This window comes from Pyrgilauda ruficollis, unplaced genomic scaffold (genome assembly GCF_017590135.1).
Source record: "Pyrgilauda ruficollis isolate IOZ18807 unplaced genomic scaffold, ASM1759013v1 scaffold126, whole genome shotgun sequence".
NCBI classification, from domain to species: Eukaryota; Metazoa; Chordata; class Aves; order Passeriformes; family Passeridae; genus Pyrgilauda; species Pyrgilauda ruficollis.
The window spans coordinates 334,907-358,572 of NW_024510988.1; the positions used below are offsets into that span (position 1 = coordinate 334,907).

Consider the following 23,666-nt stretch of genomic DNA (forward strand, 5'->3'; position numbering starts at 1 on the left):
AAAACAGCCTTCTGCTTTCTTCACATGAGGGACTCTTGCATGCCAGCCCCTCCCCGCCACCCCTTTTGGGAAGCAGGGGAGACCCCCTCCCCTCCCTCCACACTGAAAAAGACACATGGCTCTTGGCTGTTTGATTACTTTTAAGTGTGTATTTTTCCCCTCAAACAGAGTGAATACAATGGTTAGGAAATTTGACAGAAAACTATTCCAAGCCATTTATTGCCTTAATGCGCACCTTTGTCCAACAGGCAGTTTTGACAGGAGCGATAAATTCCAAATTTATGTCAACAGAGCATATGTTGAACACCTCATTTCTGAGCTAAAGCGGCATGCTGCCCCATAAATCACCCTTCTGTTTGAAATGAAAGTAGATTACGGGCCCATGTTATTGAGCAGTTAGAGCCATAGTCATATAAATCAGAACTTTTAACTCCAGGCGATCCGTTCTGCAATTAACTAAAGGGCACTTTGTCATCTCCGGGCCAGGGCACAGCTTGGCAGGGTGGCCGGCTACTGAGGGAAGGCAAGAGCCCCTGGCTGCCGAGGAAAGGCACCAGTGCAGCCTCGGAAAGGCACCGGTGCAGCCGAGGCTCACGCAGTACCTGTCGGAGCAGCGTGCGGCTGGAACAGCCTGGCATGGGAGATCCACGGCTGCAGGGGCTTGCACATCCCTGCAATGGAACCTGCCTGATCCACTGATCCGTGTTTTGGACACGAAACACAGTGGAATCGGGAGGCTGCACGACACAGCAAAACAGCAGAATCCTGACAAGTCCAAAGCCAGGCAAAAACACGCATGAGTGTGGTGCTCAGAGTGCTGCACGGATAGAAATCTGTGCTTGGGACTCCCACAGCAGTTTTGCTGCATCTCCCCATGCCCAAGCATCAGGTCAAGATCCTCAACCCACTGATCTCCCCCATCCATCCTGTGCATCTCCCTGGTTTATTCCCCTGACTCTCCCAGGCATGCCATGCCAGGGGATGGGGTCCTGCGGGGTGTGGGGCTGGCAGATGCTGTGGGGCCAGGGGATGCTGCAGGGGCTCAGCCCCCTGAGTGCTGGCAAAGGGTGATGGTGCGAGGGGCAACTCACACCCTTGGGAGTGTCAGAGCTATAAAAAGATTCAGACACTAAGTATTTCCTTTCCTATAAAATATTCATTGCTGCACACGAGTGCCAGGGAGCACAAACCTCCAGCGGTTCTAACTTTGTGCCGCAGCAATAAGGGAGTTTTATGGGAGCCTTCTGATTTTATTTACACTGGGCCATCACGGTGGTGCCCTGCCAGAGGGCAGCTGCCAGCCAGCACAGCCCCACCACGGCAGTGATGCACTGAACACTGGGCAGCCAAAACGGGACCAGCGTCCCTTTGCATTCCCCAAAAATCCTCCCTGCCACCCCATTTCCCCCAGTGCCTCCCTTGATTGTAAATCAATATGAAATTGATTCATCCCTGATCTATTTTATCAAGATTCAGGCAGTGGTGCCACATCTCATTTCCAGTGGGGACAGAGCAGGAAGCCAAGGTCAGCGGGCACCAAGTGGCTGCAAACCCCACATTCTCCATCCTCCGACACCAGCATCACACCTGGGCTGCCAAGAGGGGGATTTTTCCCCTGATGGGGCTATTCACAGCCCTTGGTGACTGATGCTGGATCAGGCCATGGTCCTGGTGGCTCGGCTCCTGCAGTCACTGCTCTGCCCTCAGCTCCCAGCCCAGCGGATTAAAATAGCAGGGAGAGCTATTAAGGGCACAGGGAAGGAGGAAGGCAGCTGAGACCTTCCTTTCACTTTAATAAATTAAGGAGAAGGAAAGAAAAACCAACCAAAAACCTGCCCTCAAACCACCACTGCTGCTAAATATAAACAAACAAATAAATAAATCTCACAGGAGCTGGAAATAAAGATTTTACTATTTCTGAATGGTTTAATATAAAAAACCCCAAACAACTAACCAGGGGGAGGGGACAGCTATCAATAGAGAGCACTGAAATTCCCTGCCTGTACAATATTTATACTTACCATGAGCTAATTTATGAGTTCAAACCAGATGCTGCGGAGTGACATCATTCCACATGATGCCAACACTTCCCCTTTGAAAAAAGCCAAGGAAAGGATCCTGCTGTCCTGCCTCACCTGACAAGAACCAGGCCACAGACACCAAACATACAATTCTAATCTTTTTTTAGAGCCTGTCCACAACAAATGCGAACAAATGCTGCCAGAGGGCAAAATTCACTGCTGGCCTGGGCCAAGCACGTGTGGCAGTATCTCCCATCCACTGCTGCAGCATCCCACTGGAATGATGCTTCCAGCTCCACGGGCTGGGAAAAGACAAGACAAACTGCCCACAGCAAAAAGGGCAGCATACAGATTCTATTTTTTAACGTATTCCAAGGCCCTGGTTTCAGATTCGTGTTCAATATTCATTATTGAGTGGAATTCCCCCAGGAGAGAGCTTTATCCATGTGAGCATTCCCTTTGTGTGTCCCAGACCCCCAAGCAAGAGGGTCCATGGGTTTGCAAGAGGTGGGGCAAGCACGGATGGGAAGCCATCAGCTGCAGCCCTGGGATGCAGCTGGCAGAGGGCAGTTTGCCTGTCCACCCCAGCAGCACCACGGGGGCACAGATGTGCCGCAGCCCCAGAGGTGGGTGCGTCTGCAGCTTTCAGAAGGGGATTCAGAATGCAGCCACTGCACAATTTACTGAAAGCACGCTGAGTACCGGCTGTCAGCAGCTTCTGCCAGCCCTGGATCAGCCCTGCACCTCTGCTGGACGCTGGAGACTGACGTGCACACTGTCAGCGAGGGGTTAACGCGTGGCCACGCACGCGGCCCTGCTGGCAGCTCCAAAACCATCCAAAGCCATCGTCCCATTCCTGGGGCGGCTGGTGACAGTGACAGTGGCGCTCCGCAGCCCCGGGCACCGCGCTCCGCCGAGCTGACACGGGTGTCAGGGCTCCGGGAGAGCATCCCGGCCTCATGGCTGCTCTGGAAGCACACGGGATCGCCGCGGGACGGCAAAGTGACCTTCGCGCCGAGGACAGCTGCCGCAGCGGCGGCGTGATTATGCAGATGTTTTGATGCCTAATTCAGAAATAATAAGCGGTTCACAGATTCCAAGTTTAAAAATATATTCATCATCTGGTTTCCGTAGCAGCACGTGTGCCATTGGAGCAGCAGCGAAGCGCTGGCCTCGGCCACTCCCTCCTGCCGACCTTCAGGGTGGCTGGGACACCTGGCTCCGAGCAGCCTGGGCTGCTGGAAGATGTCCCTGTCCATGGCAGGGGGCTGGAGCTGGATCAGCTTCAAGGGCCCTGCCACCCCAAACCATTCTGGGAGAAAAGCATTCAGCACGATGCATCGGATGCTTTCCAGAGACAACAGTGCTGGGATGGTCCAGGGCATCGTCATCCTGCTGCTCCCCAGGGAAGGGGGAGCCTGTAGCTCCTGAAGCCTCAAGGAAATGGCAAAAGTCCCCACAAAACCAAAAGGAGGGAGACAGGGGAAAAGTGGATGTGCTATGGGGGTGCTGGAGCACAGAGAAACTTAAATGAGGGGGAGAATTTTAGGGGAGGGGGAATTTTGTTTTAATTTCCACTCTCTTTGATGTCCTGACCACAGGGCTAAGGCTGGACATGCATCAGTAACAGGGTGGTACCCCAGAGCTGCTGCAGGGATGAGCTGGGATGGGCCCAGGAGCTGCTTCCCTGCACTGAGCTCCTCTTCAGGGAGCAGGAACAGCCCCCAGGTGCCAGATGGAGCCAAGCCACAGCTTGGCTGCTCTGTTCCGTGAGGGAGACGTGCACTCGCCACCCCTCACCTCCCCATGGAGATGCTGACGATGCTGATGGCCCTCCCTGGTGCCTCCCTGGTTTCTGCCCTGGCTCACCCACCTGGGACCTGCACTGGGAAGGGGCACAAACCACAGAGAAATGCTGCTGCTCCCATGAGCGGCCTGGATCCTGAGGAGTTTTATAAGGTAATCAAATATGCAAGAGATTCAACAAACTAATTTCAAGCACACACCTGGGGTCCTCTGATAATGTCGGCTGTGCCTATACAGCGCAAGGATTAAAATTTCATAGAGTCATGATTTCATCAGTCGCTAAACTACAAAGGATTAATTAACAGCCAGGGAAGAGCTCATGGCTTGGAAATACAGTCTTAAGGAAAATATCTATCTTGGCTCTCCAGATGTCAGCACACAGACGAATAAAGCTTTGATGAAAACACTTTCTTATTATTAGCAACTCCAAAACATTGTGTTTTTGTAGCTGGAATTAAGGATGCCCAATTCCAACCTGCCACCGCCTGGATCTGTGCATTGCCACGTGCCTTTCTGGAGGTTTGGGCTCCTGGGCTGTGACTGTCTGGCACACACTGGGTTTTATGCCTGTATTTTGGGGATGGGCAGAGACACCTCCCTTGGAGAGGGGATGGGAGAACCCCAAGCACGCAGGAGTCCAGACACAGGTCTTGCCTTTGCCCTGGGCACACTGCCTGCCCTGAGCTCACTGGCTTCCAGAGAGTCTCCCAAAGTCTTCCTCATGCTGGCTGGCTTTAAAAGTTTGGGCAGGGGAAGAGGCGACGGCCTCAGCACCGGCAGTGGGGAGCAGCAGAGCATCCCCCTTCCCCGAGAAGATGAATTAGGGAGCTGTCAGCGAGGGACAGGCGCAGCAGCCGCGCTGCTGTACGGGGGCAGTGGAAGTGTCTTTGATTAATGAAACTGTAAGGCTGGGCTGTTACACAGTCCTTCTCCACCAGGAGAGATGCCCTCGGACAGGCTGGAGATGCCGCACCCCACACGGATTCCCCAGGTGCTTCTCCCAGCCCCGGACTGGCCCAGGTCTGCACCGCCTCCTCAGGAGTTCCCAGGGAGGACAAAGAACTAATTATTTCTTAATTAATTAATTAATGGGAAGAGAACATTATGCACCTTGTCAAGGCAGCAAATTAACATATCTGCGCTGCACCGGGTTTTGGGGAGCCCCAGGTGCCCAGGAAGAGGAGATGGCAGCAAGGGAAGCAGCTCAGGGACCGGGGCCACTGCTGCCCATCCAACTGCAAAATCCCCCTTGGAAAACATGGATTTGTGGAGAGACTGTGGAGATGGGAAGTGCCAAAGGAGCTCGCACAGGCAGAGCAGAGCTGTCAGCACTGCCCGGTGCAGCACGTGGGACTGCCTTGCATCCACCGTGTCCGAGCTGGCTTTGCTCCCAAAGCCACACGAGCATCTGTGCCGAGGGAGCGAGTGGAATCACTCTGGAATCACTCTGGAGCCACGCTGGAATCACTCTGGAATCACTCTGGAATCACGCTGGAATCACTCTGGAATCACGCTGGAATCACGCTGGAATCTCTGGAATCACGCTGGAATCACGCTGGGATCTCTGGGATCACGCTGGAATCATGCTGGAATCTCTGGAATCATGCTGGAATCACTCTGGAATCTCTGGGATCACGCTGGAATCACTCTGGAATCACTCTGGAATCACTCTGGAATCTCTGGAATCTCTGGAATCACTCTGGAATCACTCTGGAATCTCTGGAATCACTCATGTCACTCACGGCAGAGCTGCGTGGGCAGACGCTGCTCGCTGCAGCAGGGCCCTGCACTGGGCACAGCAGCAGCAGAACAGCAGCGGCAGCTCTCCCCTCCTGCACCGCGTCCAGTGCCGCTGCACCCACAGGAAGACGCTGCCTCAGCTCTCCATAATTAGTTTTGCTCAGTGTACAACATGTTTTGCTGAAAAATAAATAAATACCTTCCCGGCGAGCCAAGCTCCGAGCGGGACGCCAGCACTGACAACACGCTCCACTCCCCCTGGCCCCGGCCAAAAGTACGCGGCGTCCCGAAGCCGGGCGTTGCTGAGCCATCCTGGCACCGTGGGACCTCCCCAAGGAGGCTTGCTCACCATTAATTCATTTATGAGCAGCCTCGCCCCCCTCCCCAACGTGCACAACAGGTTCCATGCAAATTCGGGAGCTTTTAAATTATACCGTTAATGAAAGCAAATAAAGGCAGTTAAAAGGCAATTTGCTCAATTGGTGTTAATATTTAAGCACAGCATGTGCAAAAACGAGATTGCAGAATTTGGTTTTTCCATGAGAAAACTTTTGGTCCCGACTTTCCTGACGAAAGGATGGCTCACACCAGTGAATTCTGTGTCTGGGATCAGGTCTGGAGCCCCCTTGGCAGCAGCCAGCCAGTCTGTTTGTTAAGGAAACGTCCCCTGTGTGCCCCAGCAGCTCCACAATCTCCACGACATTGGCAATTCCTCCTCTGTCAAGGGGTGCAACTGCCACCCCTGCCTGCCAGCATCCCTGCAGCACTAGTGCCTTCCTGCAAACCTTTCCTGAGGGCAAAACCACAGGGACAGTGGGAGCCCTGGGCACCCCTGTGGCACTCGAAACACGTGTGGCAACTGGGGCGAGGCAGGCAGGGGTGTCACGGGTGTCCCTGCAGCCCCAGTGCATCCCCGGCTCAGCACAGCACTGTCACCACATGTAAAACCTCAGCGTGCTGGGGACGTGGTGGCCTCTGTGGCAGCAAACAGCGAGGACAAGCCACCACGCAGCACGGGCTGCCCTGGGACACCTGAGGCACAGCATCCCTGCCAGGCACACTCTGCTCATTGCTTCCCGCACCCAGAGTGTGATGTTGGTGTAGTAACGGGAATAAATTGCTAAATAAAGCTGGAAACAGTGACTGGCACCAAATTACCACAGGCAAAAGCGGCTGGTGATGCCCCTCAGTGCAGCCCTGCTCCTGGCCAGGCTCTGGCTCAGGGGTTACCATGCTCTTGCATAAATTCGCTTTCAAAACAGGAGCTGCCAGTGAATGAGACCTCGATTTCTAATGGTTGGAAATATTTTGTACACTCTGCTGCTCCCTCTGTACCCCTTTGTCGGGGCTGAGGGCTGACGGCTAAAGCGGGTACCAAAAGACCATCTGTAGCTCCCGTCTTTACAGAGAACTTTAAATAGGGGGATGAATGAGCACAGGAATTAATGAATGATAAAGCCGTATGGTCCCAGTCAGCCTCCTACGCCGGGATGTGGCATTCAAACCCTCCCAGCCTTCTGCCACAAAGAGAGGTTTCTAAGCTACAAAAAAAAAAAAAAAGAGGAAAAAAAAGGGGAGGGGGGGGATGGTGCATGCAAGTTTTCAACAACAAATGCAGCAACTTGCCTCCAGGTTCCCACCCGATTTCCCTGTGCCAGGCTGGGGGAAAGACACGTGGGAGGGAAAATTGGGGGTTTCCCCAGAGCCACCTGCAACTGCCCTTGGCAGTGAGGGAAGTGAGAGGAGTCGGCTCTGGGGCCATCCATGCGCTGGGTGGGGGCTGCAGAGAGACCACCCTCGGGTCTCACACCAGCAAGGGCGGGCAGATTTTGGATAAGCTGCCTGGGCTGACCATGCTGCATCCACTTGGCCAGCCTTTGCAGCATCTGCAGCATCCCCCCACCTTATCCATTTGGGACAGCTTAAAGATGCCTGGTAAAAACTAAGGAACCTGGAAAGGCTGAAGGGTGTTTCAGGTGAGGGGTAAAAGGTGAGGGTGTGCACAGAAGCACATCCATTAGAAACCAGCTCTGCCAAAAAAAGGTGAAAAAGATAAAGCCAAGGTTTAAGGAACAGAAATGAAGCCTGCTCACCAGTGCCAGAGGAAAGATGCTCCAGCTCACTGTACAGCTGGCTGGAGATTAACAGGTGACAGCCAGGGAAAGACAAGGACATGGAGGGAATCGCTGCTGTTGCTTATGGAGGCTCCTGACAGCCCAGGCACACTGACAAGGCAAAGCCAGGATCAAACACTCCAAATCAGTTCAAACCCTGTTCAAGAATCAGGGTCTGCTGGGAGGAGTGTCTGTCTCCAAAACAGCCCAGAAGAGGCAGAGGGAGTGTGGCGCAGTACTGGAACACTACTTGTGTTTTAAAAGCTGTCATGTGTAAAGCATTAGTGGTTTTGAAATTGCATTCTCAAGTTAATTAAATGGACAATCTTTGGTACATAAAAAGTGAAAGCACACAGTCAAAAGCTAGGGAAGAGGATGTGTCTCTTTGGAGCAGGGCACTGCCTCTCCCTGCCCACTCTCCTGATCCAAGCATCCCAAGGGAGCCACTGTCCTGGAGTGCCAGCACAGTGCCAGGGAGGCTGTTTGCTCTGTCCTGAAGCACTCAGCATCCCCAGACCCCGTGCCTGGGCACTGCACTGACCCATCCCATGAGTCCATTTTCCCACAGGAACCTCCGTTCAGGGTTTCCTCTGTGCAGGGAGGTTTTGCTGGCTGATGGCAGTGTGAACACCCGTGGCAGTTATCTCTGCTGCAGTAAAACACCGACCTTCAGTTTTAGGCAGGAGGTAATGTTCACCATCGATTGGATCCACCATAAGCTGTTGATAATTACTATTATCTCTGAGTTAATCTTGTGAGAGGTCAACAGTTTTATAAAAAACTTGCAAGCTGTATCTTTTACCTTCCAACTTCATATCTGGGTCAAAAGGTCAATTACCGCAGCTTGCTGAGTTGGGATTTCAGAAAAAAAATGTCTGCTCCCACCCCAAAGCCCCACTGGGGGACGTGAGCAGGCACCCACCCTTGCACAGGAAAGCACCCAAACTCTGGGGCTGAGAAGTGCAGGAAGAGTTTTCTGGAGCCAGGGCTATCCCCGTTCACAGCTGAGCTGTTTGCAGGCTGAGGGGCTGGGGCACATCCCGAGCACTGGGGTGCAGCCCAGGGTCCTGTCCCCTGTGTCACTGGGGAATGCAGGGTCCCTGCCTCGTGGCTCGTGGCACAGCGCTCTGAAGCTGCCAACCCCACCCGCAAAGCTCTGCGTGTGGGCAGTGCACAAATGAGAGTCCAAACGCCTGGGCTCTGCTCCCACTCCTGCCCACGGAGGTGGCAAATGGAAGCAGAGCAGAAACCTTTGGAGGGGCTGGGAGAAGCCCCAAAAACTGATGAAGCTGTGAGCACGCTCTGATCCGACCTGCCTCCCCGTGCTCTGCATCACCAAAGATCATCGCTGCTGTGACTTTACCCCCCTGGCAGGATGCTGCCAGGCAGCTCTGGGCAGTATCTCACTTGGGAAGCAAAAAAATCCCTCGGAGCTGCTGCAGCCCCTCCCAGGAGTGCAGCCCGGGCCCGTGGAGCATTGCTCAACTGCTCGGCAGGCAGGTGTCATAAACAAGCAGGCACATGGCAAACATATCGATTTCCCAGAGCTTATCGCGCAGCAACCGGTGCTCAGTTACCAGGCTACTTTAATATGTAATTTACTGCGAGAAGGGAGAGTGGGGCTGAGGCTGGCTGGAATATTTACTGTGGGATGGACGGGGAGGTGGAAGGTGTGAGCAGAAGGGAAGTATGGTGTCTCCTGCCTCCAGCCATCCTTAGTATTTTCTAACTATTAAAAAAACCCCAACCCCTTACTGCTGTGATGGAGTGTTTACACAGATGCCATTAATCTTCTTCTGCAACTGCTTATACTATGAAAATATAGTCTTGGCTGCCCAGGCTCTCCATCTCATTCATTTAAATTCAGATCCTTAATTTCTGTGAAAACAGAGCCCACCAAAACTACCTTCATCCACTTCTGGTGCTCAACTTGCCTCACCATCCGAGAGCTGCCTGTCAGAGTGGGGAGGGACCCCAGGTGGGAGCCTGGAAAAATGGGAGAGGGGTGGCGCTTCAAAGGCTTCTCCTCTCCAGCCTAGACAGGACCAGATGTGACAGCCAAAACCAAAGCCCAGCCTGAGATGATGCTCCCACCCTGCATCCAGTCCCCCACTGGCAGGGGGGATGCTTGCCCTGACTCAGCACCTCCACCTGCCTGGGGAGGTGTTCTGCCAGCAAGCTCTCTCCCCAGCCCACCAGCAGGGCTTTGGAGGGGACAGAACCATCCTGTCTCCCTCCTTGCCCTGTCCTGCATCCCAAGGTATTTTGCAGATGTGACCCTCAGGTGAATCCTGGGATCCACGGGAGGTTGGTGTTTTCAGGGCACGACATTTTAAAAATCCTTCTTGTACAGTACCTCTCAGTAGAACTTTTGGAATTTACAAGATAAATACTGGTAATTTGATTCTTATCTTCTTCAAATCCAATTCTAAGGCAATTCTGTGTAAAGGACACTAATTATAGCCCAAGGGGAAAGAAAAGGTAACCCATCAGCGAGAGCACACTGGAAACATTTAAAGGGGTAATGTTTAAAGGGGTACAGGGCACTGAAAAGTTAAATGGATTTCAAATCTGCTCTTCCAAGAACAATAATATGTTGGGTGAAAAGGATGCTCAGCACCATCCCTGCTCCCCTGCTGGTCCTCCCCGTGGGCAGCTCAGTGCTGCACTGGAAGTGTCAGCAGCTGGGGCTGCATCCAGGCTGCTCTGCACATCCTTCTGGGACTGCCTGGCCACTCCAGAGCTGGGCTGGGACAGGCAGCAGTGCAGGGACAGCCCCATCTCTGTGCCCAGACAGTCATTATGCTTTTCACCCTCATTTCCCTGGCATTATTTACTAAGGAAAAGGCGAAGTTTATACACACAGGGGAATGTAACCAGCAACAGACACTGAAAATGACAAAACCATCACTCAGTACAAATATTATGGATTTTCCAACAAACACCCCTAAAGATGGGATATTCTGGCTGCAAAACACATCTGGAGGCAGGAGCCCCCACATGCTCCAGCCACCAAGTAGTTCTCTGTTGCTGAAGAGCACCCTGAAGAGGAGGAGGATGGTGGGGAGAGCACATCAGCCACTGCCACACAGCACAGCCCGAATGTTACAGCTCCTATAAAATAATAAAACCCCAATGCCGGGATGCAGAGCCAGGATGAGGCAGAAGATAATGCAGGAAGAATCAAAGGGATCTGGCAATCCAAATGGAGTCTTGTTTAATGAGTGCTGCCACAGGCTGTCGTTCCACAGGCATTAACATCCATCGTTACCATCCCTTCGAAGAGCACACGCTTCTTCCCTTTAACACGGTGACACTTGCAGCTAACTCATGTCTGACCCAGACAGCCAGGGCAGACGCCGTGTGAGAGGTGACCAGAGGAAATTGAAAATACACTCGGAGCAGAAGGGCTGCCTCAGCAGCAACCCTCGGGGCAACAGGTGACAGCGGTGGCACCTGGAGGATGACCGCCACGGGCACACGGTAAATCAGCACCTTGCTGAGGCAGCGCTGGGCTGTGGGGCACGTGGGGCAGCAGAGCCATGTCCCTGGGTCCCTGGAGCACATGGTCCATGGAGGACATGGTCACCAGAGCACATGGTCACCAGAGCACATGGTCCCTGGAGGACATGGTCCATGGAGGACACGGTTCCTGGGGCACATGGTCACCAGAGCACACGGTCACCAAAACACACAGTCCCTGGAGCACATGGTCACCAAAGCACACAGTCCCTGGAGCACATGGTCACCAGAGCACACGGTCCCCAGATCACACAGTCCCTGGGTCCCCAGAGCACACGGTCCCCAGATCACACAGTCCCTGGGTCCCCAGAGCACACGGTCCCCAGATCACACAGTCCCTGGGTCCCCAGAGCACACGGTCCCCAGATCACACAGTCCCTGGGTCCCCAGAGCACACGGTCCCCAGATCACACAGTCCCTGGGTCCCCAGAGCACACGGTCCCCAGATCACACAGTCCCTGGGTCCCCAGAGCACACGGTCCCCAGATCACACAGTCCCTGGGTCCCCAGAGCACACGGTCCCCAGATCACACAGTCCCTGGGTCCCCAGAGCACACGGTCCCCAGATCACACAGTCCCTGGGTCCCCAGAGCACACGGTCCCCAGATCACACAGTCCCTGGGTCCCCAGAGCACACGGTCCCCAGATCACACAGTCCCTGGGTCCCCAGAGCACACAGTCCCCGGAGCACACAGTCCCTGGGTCCCCAGCACATGTCCCCAGAGCAGGAGGGCTGCGAGCAGCGCGGCTCTGGCACCTCGGTCTCGGTGGCGGCACGCCGCAGCACCGCACGTGGTGACGACGGAAGGGCCCTTCCCCGCCACACGGATGGCTGGCAGGGAGCTCGCCATGCACGGCCGCTCCGTTCACTTGGCAACCAAGGTGCTAATTAGGGAGCGAGCTGTTCTCCGCTCCAGCCAGAGGAGGATGTGGCACAGCTGCCAGCGGTGCCAGTGGCCCAGCCTTTGGTGCCACACCATGTGCCAACGGCACTAGGAGAGAATGAAAAGCATCCAGAGTGTCCTCCTCAGGAGATGCCCGTCTCTGTGACCCCTCACTCAGCCCCCCAGCACCACGGTCCCCTCTTCTGCCATCCTCTTCCCATTTCTGGCCAGGCAGGGCTGGACTGGTCCGTGTCCCAGTGCAAGGTCCAGTGTGAGCTCTCCTCCCAGGGATGCCTGCACCCTTAGCACACAACCCATCAGAGGCCCTGCCACCCATGTGCTGGCTGGTCATGGCCCCTGCTCCAGGGCAGCCTGCCACAGATCCCACCCTGCTAAATAATGCATTGGGCAGTGCTCGCTGCTGCAAGGGAAGGATGATAAACATTTCTGCACTGCTTTAAGTTACATTTGGTTTGGTGCTGAGGGAAGAGCTGCCTCCAGCTAAAGGGTCAGAGGAGCCAGAAATCAATACAGGTGCTTGCCTCTGCATCCTGAGATGCCAGTGTCCCTCCCAGATCCGTGGGCAGGGTTGGGCTGGGGGAATCCCACAGGCAGGTCTTGGGGCATCCCCTGGCAGCCCTGGTGCTGCCCCACTCTCAGGTACTGCTGACTCAGCACCCTGCAGGCTGGGAGCTGCCAGTGGCCCAGTTCCCACCACAACACCCATTTCCTACAGCCCTGCCCTACATGCAAGCTTCCCCACAGCCCCAGAAATGCAAATCCCAAATTCCCCCAAAAAACCCCAACCAAATGCTGCCCTTCAGCGAGGGTGATGATGAACTGAAAGGCCGGGGGAGGCACAGCAAAGTCAGGACAGCATTTTCCCATCCCTCACCCAAGAAGAAGACAGGAACCTGGGAAACAAAACCAATTGCTTTTCACTTTTCTTCCACTGGGAAGGTTTTCATCCAAGTTAAAATGTTCCTAAGATGATTCCTGCTACAGGGAAGCGGGTTTTCTGCCAGTTTCATTGCACATGCTGGTTCCCACCAATACAACACATGCAAGAGAAGGCAAGGGCAGCGTGGGCAGAGCTGCCCCAAGAGGCTCCACGCGCGACAAGCGCCTCTGGTCACTGCCTCTCAGTGCCCTGCCCCGCGCTCGGTACTTGGCATCTTTTCTACGAACAGGGGGAAGGAAGAAAGAGAAGAGGAAATCACCTCGTTCCTGGTAAAAACAGCAGAACACCCTGGAGGGGGGCAGGCGGGCGGGAGATACGGCGGGTTTCGGTTCTGAGCGCCGGGCCGTTTCGCAGAAAGGGGCCCCGCTGCGTGGGCTGGCGGCTCTCTGCGCGCCCCGACCAGCCGCGAGCCACGCCGGTGCCACGGGGCGGGTGGCACGGCGGCCGGGCCGAGCAGCAGGCGCTGCCAGGGGCGGTGTGGCGGTGCAGGGCAGCGAGGCAATGCTGCTGCCTTGTCTCTCCCACGCAAAGGCCCTTGGCGTGCGCGTGCAGCCGGCCGCCACCGCAGCCCGTGCCCGGCACAGATAAGATCCGTCAGCAGCGCTGCCTGTGCTGGGGCAGCCCAGACTCGGCCCAACAGCCTCTGGCAGGGTGTCTCTGCACATCCTCTCTGCGCTTCCCCCCCGTCAGGGAGAGCTTTTCTGCTGCAGTTTGCACATGCTATTCCAGACCTGCGACAATAGGATGGCTTAGACTGGGAGGGACCCTAAAGCTCATCCCATTTCAACCCTCTGCCATGGGCAGGGACACCTTCTACTATCCCAGGTTGCTCCAAGCCCCATCCAGCCTGGCCTTGGGCACTTTCAGGGATGGGGCAGCCACTGCTGCTCTGGGAACCTGTACCAGGGCCTTACTACCCTCACAGGTAAAGGTGATGCCTGAGTTCACAGCCATCTCTGTTCCAGCATGACAGCAAAGCCCTGAGAAACCAATGGAACAGCCAAAGACACTTCCAGTGAAATCTGGAAGGCAACGAGCTGCCCCAAAAGCCTTGTGCTGCCATGCACATGCACTTTCAAGAAGGCCGGCTGGATTTTGGTTGAGTTTTTTAAAAACACAGCCTGTGCTGTGGTGAAACTGGATTTCTTAGAGTCATAGCCTTCCTGGGTTTACTCTGTGCACGCCAAAATTAGTACAACCTGTCCCTAAATACCATAATAAAAAACACGTAGTAAGCGCTTTGCCTTTATTTATGTCAGTGGTGGTTTCAAGCAGGATGAATCATGCTTCCTCCTTAGCACTCCTTTCTAATATGATTTACTATAAATACTCCATGGAGATGAGAATGAGGGAAGGTGACCAAGGGCAAAGCATGTGGAGTCCAGCACCATCCCCAGACTGAGGGCAAAAGCATAAAAGCACATTCAGTAGCTATGATGGAGTGGCAAACCACATGTGGGCTGTAACTGGTGCAGTACCTGGCGTGGAAATTATAGAATCACCGAATATCCTGAACCCAAAAGGATCATCAACATCCAACTACTGGCACTGCACAGGACAGCCCCAAAAATATCACCATGTGCCTGAGAGCATTGTCCGAATGCTCCTTGAACTCTGGCAGGGCTGGTGTTTGGGAATCACAAAGGCTGGGAAAGACAGCACTGAGACCAACAGCTCCCCAGCACCGCCAAAGCCACCTCTAAAACATGTCCCCAAGTCCCCTACTGCATGTCTTCTGGCGACGGACACGGCCTGGTGCTTGGGGCTGGGGGTTTTTTGAGTTTCTCTTTGTTTTTATGCTCAGTTGACACTTCCCTTCTTTACAGGTCACCAAGGTGACAGCGAGCCCCTTCCTCCGCGCCGTGAGCCGCAGGCGGACGGAGGTGCGCGTTTTCCAGGCGCTCCCCCGGGCGGTGTGCGGGGTTATCAGCCCGGCTGATACGCGCCGATAACCAGCGCATCTCCCGCGCTGACACCTCACAAAGCGGGGTGTTTAACGCTGATTTACGGCGGGCGGCCGGCCCCAGCCAGGCTCTGCAGCGCTCGTGCCTGCGTGGAGAAGCTTTCCCTCAATCGCGCGTTGCCGGCTTGTTTGCTAAACAACGTGCCAATAAAACGGCAATGAGACAACGAAGGCCGATGGAAACCTGAACCAGCACAGCAGGGCACGTATCCAACCATAATCTACTTAAAATCAGTTAAGAACACTACAGCGAAAATGATCCGGGCGGCCCTGGCCCCCGGCCAGCGCGTAAGCCTGGGCCACAAAGGCTGGCTCCCGCAACCCCGATTTTAGGGCAATGCTCCCTCCTTCAGAGGCAGAGTGACCTCTCGCCAAAAAGAGGAACCGACCTCTTGCGAATGAGGTGGTCCAACAGCACTTGCACTCTTCCAAAGGTACCTGCTGCTCTGCTGTCAGCACACAAGTTGCCCGGAGCACTCCCAACGCGAACCAGCGCGTTCCAAACCGAAACCAAGTGGTTCAGGCACGCCTCAGCCTGGATAAAGATTATCCAGAATGGACACAGAGGTGATGCTCCTGAACACTCCAGAGCAGGTCTGAGCCACTGGGCTTGAGCCTGGAAACAGAAGCAGGTATCACAACTGCACTGGAAACTCGGCCGATGTCAAAGAGGTGTCTGGCCACACGCACACTCCCCTGCCATGTCTGCCTTTATTCCAAACGATGCAAGAACCTTTCCCTGTTGCTCATAGGAAATCCTCCCTGTGCCACCCTCCCTGTTTCAGCTGGTACCTGTCACACCACCAAACTCTGCCAGGGCCAGGGTGCATGCAAAGCTCTGTCCAGGTCACCGGCTGCAGAGCGGGATGCAGATCCCTTCCAGCAAAGGAGGGAGCAATGCCCTGCAAAGGGCTGATCCCACCATAAAGCACTGAGCCAGGCCGGGGAGAAGAACCCCTCACCGGCAGAGTGACACAAGCCAGGACTGCCGGGTGAGGAGGAATGAATGGAATAGGCTAATTTACACAGGAAGTGAGCACTTACCAGACCCTTCATCCCAACACACAAAACCCTCTGCCATATCTGGAAGCAATTACACCCAGTTAACATGATCTGCCTGCCACTAAAATTAACTGCAAACAGAAATATTTTTCATTTTTGCAACAGGAGATGCCATGGCCCCGTGTTTGGCTGCCGGGAAATATTTAGTAATTACTCATTTAAAGCCTCTCTTGAAGCTGTCAAGGGGGGCAGTGGGGGAATAAAAGAAAAATCTTGCTAATTGCAGGCAAAAAGGAAAATGCAGATCATTTTACTCTATCCAAGGAAAACAGATTTACAGACTGGTGTAACTAAAGAGCCAACATCCCACAGAAGCAGAGAAGGCTGCAGGAATGCTCCGTCACCAACAGCCCAGGCTGCTCTGTACCACTGCCACGCTCCACAGGGAAAGGGAGAAAGGGTGGACAGAGTCACCCCTGAAGCAGCACAGGCTCTCTGAGGGGCCCTCTGCACAGCTGCAAAGGCTTTGCAACCAGCATTACTGTACGAGGTGCAGCAAGGACTGAGGATGCTCTGCAAATCTCATGCAGCTGTGCAGCAACAGCCAGCTCTGGGGAAAAGCCACCCAAGTGTCCTCAGTGCAGCAGGTTTCAGTCATTGTGGTCCCAGCCCTGCAGCCAGTGGGGTCCTGGTCCCTGGGAACTGAGGAGTGCTGGGGCAGGGGCTGCACAGCAGGCAGAGAGCAGGCAATGACCCCATCACACCCCTGGATGTCCCTCTGCAAGGTGTCAGGAGCACCAGGCATCAGGGGCAGAAGAAACCAGAGTTTCACTGGGCAGGGGGAAACAAACAAACAAACAAACAAAATACAAAGCACCAGGCATCAGGGGCAGGAGAAACCAGAGCTTCACTGGGCGGGGGAAACAAACAAACAAACAAACAAAATACACAGAAATAGGTGTGCATTTCAGAGCTTCCCTTTCAAAGGCAGTGCACGCACAACCAAACTGATGCAGAATAATGGATGGAATTAAGTGGAAGCCAAAGGGGGCTTTTCTCCCTCCACACTTGGAGCTGAGTATGGAAATGGTTAAGTCACCCACTGAATAAATCAAAAGTTCAAGGCTGCAACATACCACGTTGTATTCCCCCTCTGCCCATGACAAGAACCAGAGAGCCCCCGAAATCCCAAGCATCCTGCGCGGGGTCTCGGCCAGCGCTCACAGGTTACACGCTCGGGGTCAGCGCTGTGGACCTTAGCTGCAACATTCATTTCCTGAGCGGGGCACGTCCCCCTGCCCATAAAGCTAATAAGAGCTTCCTCGCCCGGCTGCCCTGCGCCGCGGCCCGGCAGCGGGAACGCTGGTTTCCATTAGCCCCTTATGATGCCAGGTGCTGCTAATAAGGCCCATCAGCAAGAAACAAGAGCTGCCAGGTCATCCTCCAACTCTGGAAGTAATCATGGGCAGAGTTTGGGGGGCTGCTGCCCCGGCTTTTCCTTCCCTCCCCCGCTTGCTTTCCATTTTTCCTCCTTTTTTTAAAAGTTTAAATTGGAGTGGAACATAAATTGACAAATGCTTAAAATAAAATAAAAAACAACTACTGTATTCAGCTACTGAAATTAACACTAATAACATCTCACAAAGCACTTGGGATCCGATTTATCACGTTTATTGCTTTAATGGTACGCTGCATCTGTTTCTCACTGTGACACGCCGAGCAGTGCCAACGTGCCTAATGGCATTAGCAGTACAACGCTCAGCTAATCCAGGTGGAGAGAGGGGAGGTGAGGCTGCCAGAGGAAGAGCCAAAGACTGGATCCCCATGGGAAGCTGCAGTTTTCCCAAGCAGGAGCATTTCACACTGGGAGCATCAATGCCTGGCCCTGAACACTGGAGCTGCTGGTAGCAGACAGGCAGATCCACTGCTTTTCTGCCCTTCCATGGGAAAAGAGGGCACAAATCTGGAGTTTGGGGTACAGCGAGCCTCCTTACCCTTGTCCTTAAACCCCCCATTGGGGCACACACATCTTTAGCTGACAGCTCAGCCATACAACCTCAAAATGCAGAACAGACCTGACAGCTGGAATGGAAGCTTTCCCCAAGGCACAACCCCCACATGACAGTGAGGAAAGCACCTTCCACCCAAAGTGGCCCCACGAGGAGCATTCACCCACCGCTGGCCTCCACTGGCCCCATGACACCAGGACAGCCCTTCTGCTCTCCAGCCCAGCATCTCCATCCTGCACTGACACGCGCTGCCCGCAGCCGCATCGCCTGCGGGTGAATTCCCGGGCAGCACTGCCGTGGGGTCCTTGGCTGTGCCATAAATAAAGCACACGGGATCACATCCCCACTGGCAGCCTTCCCACTCACTATCATTTTATAAAAGACACAGTTTCATTTTTTTAAAGTTTTAAGGTATTTACCTTCCCGGTGACAAATCATGCCAGGCTCAGTTGGCAGCTTGGCACAGCTCTCACCTTAGAGCTTGGAGGTATTCCTTCACAAAACAGCCCCCAAAAGGGCCACTGAACTATGGCTTTTTTGTCTGCAATTAGAAGTGACGATCAATACTAACATTAGATTAAGTTTGAACTTTGCTGAACCCAGAAGGAAATCTTTTATAAAAAAAATTAAAGACTCGACGACTCAATCTACACTCAATTAGTCAAAATCATAAGCTTGGTAAGGGGGAAAGAAAATGGATCACGCAGCAGCCAGTGGGTTCAGGGACCTGAAAACCGTCATCAGAGGTAGCGCCCTGGCTTGTGGCCACTTGGCCCCTCAAAGGTCACAGCTCAGTGCTCCTGGGTATGACACAGCACAGACAGTGCTGCCACGAGGCCAAGGAGCCGTGTCACCACACTGGGCCAGGGCAGATGACTGTCCCTCGGGCACTGTCTGTCACCCAGAGCCAGTGGCCCCCTGTGCTTGCCGAGGCCAGGCCAACCCTCTGCTCTCCTTTTCCCTGCACGTGCTTCCCATACTAATGAAGACAGGAACAACGCTCAGAAGGCTCCAAGACTATAAACATATATGTTTACACTTCTATAGGCATGTGTGTGTGTAAACAAACAGCCCTGCCATATGCATGGGCTGCCTGTGCTCTGCAAACAGGCTCGGCACGCACCGGCTCACCGAGCTCCCTGCAAATGAGCGGCATCGGGGCTGGGTGCCTTCGGGCTCTGTCACTGCTGGGGCTTGGCACGTGGAAGCTGTCACACTGGCAGCCCATGGAACAGCGAGGTACCCCCGCCCCTGCCCCCTGGCCCTGGCCCCCAGCTCACCACAGCAAGGAGCGGCTCTGATCGGGCCCCTCCGCTCGCATCAGGGTCGGAAGCAAAACCACAGCAGCGAGTGCACGGCAGAAGGAGGTCAGCGAAAGCCAGCGAGTGACACCGCGCTGCCCCCGGCACATCCTGCCCCCCTCCAGGCTGGGGAGGTGCTGCCCAGACCCCAGCAAGGGCACAGATCCCTCAGCACCAGGCAGTGGAGAGAAGAGGAGCCCGCAGCCAGCACGGTGCAGCTGCCACCAGAGCTGCTCCGGCAGAGCTGCAGATCCCAGCCCAGCGCAGATGCTGTTTAACAGCTCCATGAATACAATAGGATCCCACAAATCCTCCCCAAATGGTAATTCTCACAACGTATTAGAAAGCAAACACTATAAAAAAGCCACATGAGACCCTGTCTACACACAAACCGCCTGGGATTTAGACTTTGGGGGCCGGGGAGTGAGTTCATTGGACTGTTACCCAATGCCTTTCAACACGGACGGTCTTACAGATCAGTTTAAACACGGCTCAAAGGATTTGGCTAACCCTGCAAAGTTTGCCAGCGCCAGGTAATCGGTCAGAAAGCAAGAACAGGCAAACAGAGTTTGGTGCTGGCTTCAGCAACTGCCTTCAAGGCTCCACTGGCAGGGGCCAGCGCTGAGCTCCATGCTCCAGGCAGACCCCGAGCCCCGCGGAGCATGGCGTGTGCCCAGCCTCACGATAAGATCATGAATAAGTGAGAAATAAGCTACGGCTGCAGCCGCGGCTGTCAAAACAAGCTGAGCCCTGGAAGGCGCTGTGAAATAGGGGCTGCCGTGCTGGACAGCTGGGCCATGCTCCCTCTTCTCTCGACCCCGCGGGGAGATCTGACCGCGCAGCTCTCCCTTCCTCCCCCGGACACGTTCCCTGCTGGAGCCTCCGGACAGTCCCAGCATCGCCCCCCACTGCGGCCACGGCAACTGCTGCTCTGGGCTTGGAGGGGGAAAGGGAGAGCCTTGAGAGCGTGGCGGAAAGGCACGTTAAAATTCTCCCTGAGCCCTCACTGCAGCTCTCCCGGTGACGTTCGGTCTGCATCACCGCACGGCCGAGGCGGCTTCGGGGGCGCAGCCAGCGCCAGCCCCGGCGCTCCCGCTCGCCAGAGGGGGAACAAAGCCGGAGCGGCTGTGCCCGCACACGGAGCCGAGGAGCCCCGGGGGCCGAGGGCTGCTCCCGCAGGGGCCATGCGGCACAGCGAGGGGCGATGCTGGCAGCACTCGGGAGCCGCGCAGGGCTGAGATCCCGGCTCGGCAGCTCGGCTCCCGCACCGGAGCGCTCCCGGGCTGGGCGTACCGGGAGCCGCTGCCCCGGCAGCCCGCAGCCGCTATCCCGCCCCGCTGGCGGGCGGCGAGCAGCACCGACTGCCCCGCCAGAGGCACGGACACCGGCCCTGGAGCCTTACGTGCATCAGGACTAATTAACCTGTTGATTCATTAAAAATCTGACAGGGTGCGCAGCCAGGGGAGGCAGGGAGAAGCTACGGCACCATGCCGGTGATGTCTCCCCTAGGCGGGACGCTGCTGTCCGACAGCGGGGCTGCGGCCACAGCGGGGGCCAGAGCAGCGCTGACCGGAGCACGTTCAGAGCCATGGGATTTGACTGGCGACGCCGATTTTGGTGCGGTAATTAACGTGGCTCCTTTCCCCGGCCAAATGAGGGAACAAGCCCTGGTGCCTGAACCACGAGCAGGAGGCAATAAACAGCGGAGCGCTGAGCTCACGTGTCAGGAACCACCACCACGCTCCCAGCCCGCAGCCAGCCCCAGAGTGCGCGGCTGGGAGTGAGCACAGACCCCCACCCCGAGCAGGGGAGCCCCCAAGCCGCATCTGCAGCCATCGGAGGTTCAGCCCTTCACCTTTCCCGCAGGGACGGACCCGCGGCTCTGCGGCAGCCCGAGCCCTCTGCGCTCGCCCCGGCATTACCCAGCCTGACCCCCGCGCCACTTTGTGCCAAGTGTAAATGCTTCATAGACCGGGAAGCCGAGCGGCACAAACCCCCCCAGGCTGGCAAGTCACCACATGTTGCCACCACTGCCCGTGCTGGCGTGCCCCGGCACTGGCACAGGGGGGACCAGCTCTCAGCAGAGTGGGAGAGTGCTGCCTGTCCCCACTGCATCTCCCCACACGCAGATCCCTAAACTCAAAGGGTAGCAACTGTGAGCTCGGTTGGTGCCAGCCAGGGAAACTGGTGGTGCTCGCAGGAAACACCGACGGCCCCAGCTCATCCGGGCTGCCCCCAGCCAGCACTCACTGGAAGGAACCTTCTGGCACGGTAACCAGACTTGGGGGAGCTGCAACAGCCACCCCTCTGAGAATGCTACTCCACAAGCTGGTTTTGGGGTACGTGATGGAAACTTTGCACCAGCACGTATGACAGCCAGAAACCAAAACCCTCTGGCAAGATCCCGGCTGCCCGGTGCAGCATGCCACAGCACGGCCCCGGCACTCACCTGTGCTGCTCGAGGGTCTCGTTGTCCGGCAGCTCTGCCCCACACACGCTGCACTGCTCGCCCAGGGCTCTGCTCTCCGTCTTCATGCCGGCTGCCAGCTCCCCCAGCTTGCTGAACAGCTCCCGCTGGATGAAGCCCTGGGGCAGCAGCCCGCCATAGGCGCTGAAGTCCATGGAGACAGCCAGGGCCGGCTGCACGTGCAGGGCGGCCGCCGCAGTGGGCGGCACGCCGAGCACCGGCTCAGTCTTGTGGTTCGGCAGCAGCGAGTAGATGCCCAAGGGCTTCTCTCCCGGGGCAGCGGCGGACGGCTCCGGCCCCAGCGGCAGCCCCTGGCCAGGCTCAGGGGGTGGCTCGGCGCCCTCCTCACGGGTGTAGTGCAGTTCACGGGCACTGGTGATGACACTGCTGCGGGTCGGGGTGCCAGGTCCTTCCTTGCCCTTCTCGTCAGGCTTCTCCCCACTGGGGGCACCGGGCTCGGCTGTCCGGGGGCTGTCATGGCTGGGGGCCTCATCCACCTGCATCGCTTCAGTTTTGACTTCGGCGAGGCCGGAGGGGCGGCGGGTGGTGGCAGAGCGTGAGTCCTCGGGGGCACCGGGTGGCAGGGCGCCCTGCAGCAGTGACTGCCCGATGGTCATCAAGCTGTCCACCGCCGCCTTGGTGGGGCTCATGGAAGAGAGGGAGCAGTAGGATGCGGAGGCAGAGGGGCTCTGCTCCACTGTGGCTGCCAGCAGACTCTGGCTGGCCATGCCAGCATAGCCACCCTCCTCACCAGTGGGCTTGGAGATGAAGAGGCCCTTGATGTACCTCGACTTCTTCTCCTCCTCCTCCTCAGTGGTGGCGGCGGCACCTCCATCAGCCATGGCGACCTCGGTGTCATTGTCCTCGGAGGCCTGTATAGTCTCCAGGATCTTCAGGCACTGCTCCTCCAGGTACTCGATTTCCAGGATCTCGGCAGCATAGAGCAGGTCATCCAGGTCCTCAACCTTGGCTTGTAGGGTGGCAGTGTACGCGTACTCCAGGATCTGCTGGAACGTCTTTGGTGAGAGGAAGTCCAGGGTGTAGTGCTGGCTGTTGCGGTGGAAGAGGATCTCGAACATCTTGCTGGTGCAGGCCAGCACGGTCCGGTGCGCGTGGAACTCCTGGCTGTCCACCATGATGACCACGTCGCACAGCGTCCCCGCCAGGCGCATCTGGTTGGCTTTGTGCAGCAGCCCGGTGGGGTGGCAGGGGTTCTGCAGCTGGATCAGCCCCATCTTAGTCAGATCCATGGCGCGCCCCAGGCTCACACATCAGGGTGTCTCGCCGTCGCTCAAATCTGGGACCAGCTTTGTGTGCCGACTATCTGCGAAAACAAAAGGCGGAGGGGGAGAGGAGCAGAGTGGAGCGGGAAAGGGGGAGCGGGGAGGGAAGAGACGAAAGAGAGAGAAAAGGGGGAAAAAGAGAAAAAAGGAGGGGGAGAGAGGAAAGCCGGGGGCGAAAGGAGAGGAGAAGGGAGCAGGGAGTAGAAGGGAGCGGGGAGAGAGATGGAAGTTAGCCCGCAGCCCAGCAGCGACTCGCCCAAAAGTTTCCGCGCTGCTCGGCGGATCCGCAGCTGCCGGAGCCGCGTTCCCGCTACCGCCGGCCGGGGAAGGCAAGGGAGGGAAGGCAGAGGAAGGTGCGCATCCCCCGCCGCCGCCCGGCTCCAGCTCCGGCCGCCCCGTCCCGCCGGCAGCGCGGCCCCATCAGGTGCGCGGCGAAGCGGCGGAGCCCCGGCCCCGCGGCGCTGCCGGGGCGGGGGACGCGGGGGACGCGGGGGGTCCCGGTGCCGCCCCCCCCGCCCGCACTCACGGCGGCCGGCGGCTGCTCCGGCAGTTCGCACTGCCCGCTCTCATCGCCGCCGCCGCCGCTCCCCCAG

The 23,666-nt window shown here is 56.3% G+C and overlaps 1 protein-coding gene across 3 annotated transcripts in view; it reads right to left on the bottom strand.

Annotated features, from left to right (window-relative positions):
* The window catches only part of ZBTB16 (zinc finger and BTB domain containing 16), a 54,879-nt gene extending 31,216 nt beyond the window's left edge, over window positions 1–23,663 (bottom strand). The window contains exons 1-2 of one of the 3 annotated variants that reach the window (XM_041458175.1): window positions 23,600–23,663; window positions 21,773–23,110 (exon numbers count right to left, since the gene is read on the bottom strand). In XM_041458175.1, the coding sequence (XP_041314109.1) occupies window positions 21,773–23,040 (1,268 nt within the window). In that variant the 5' untranslated portion in view covers window positions 23,041–23,110; window positions 23,600–23,663. Of the gene's footprint in view, window positions 1–21,772; window positions 23,579–23,599 lie in introns of those variants that run through there. The other 2 variants (XM_041458176.1, XM_041458177.1) reach the window with 2 other exon arrangements.
* Between the last annotated feature and the right edge of the window lie 3 nt (window positions 23,664–23,666).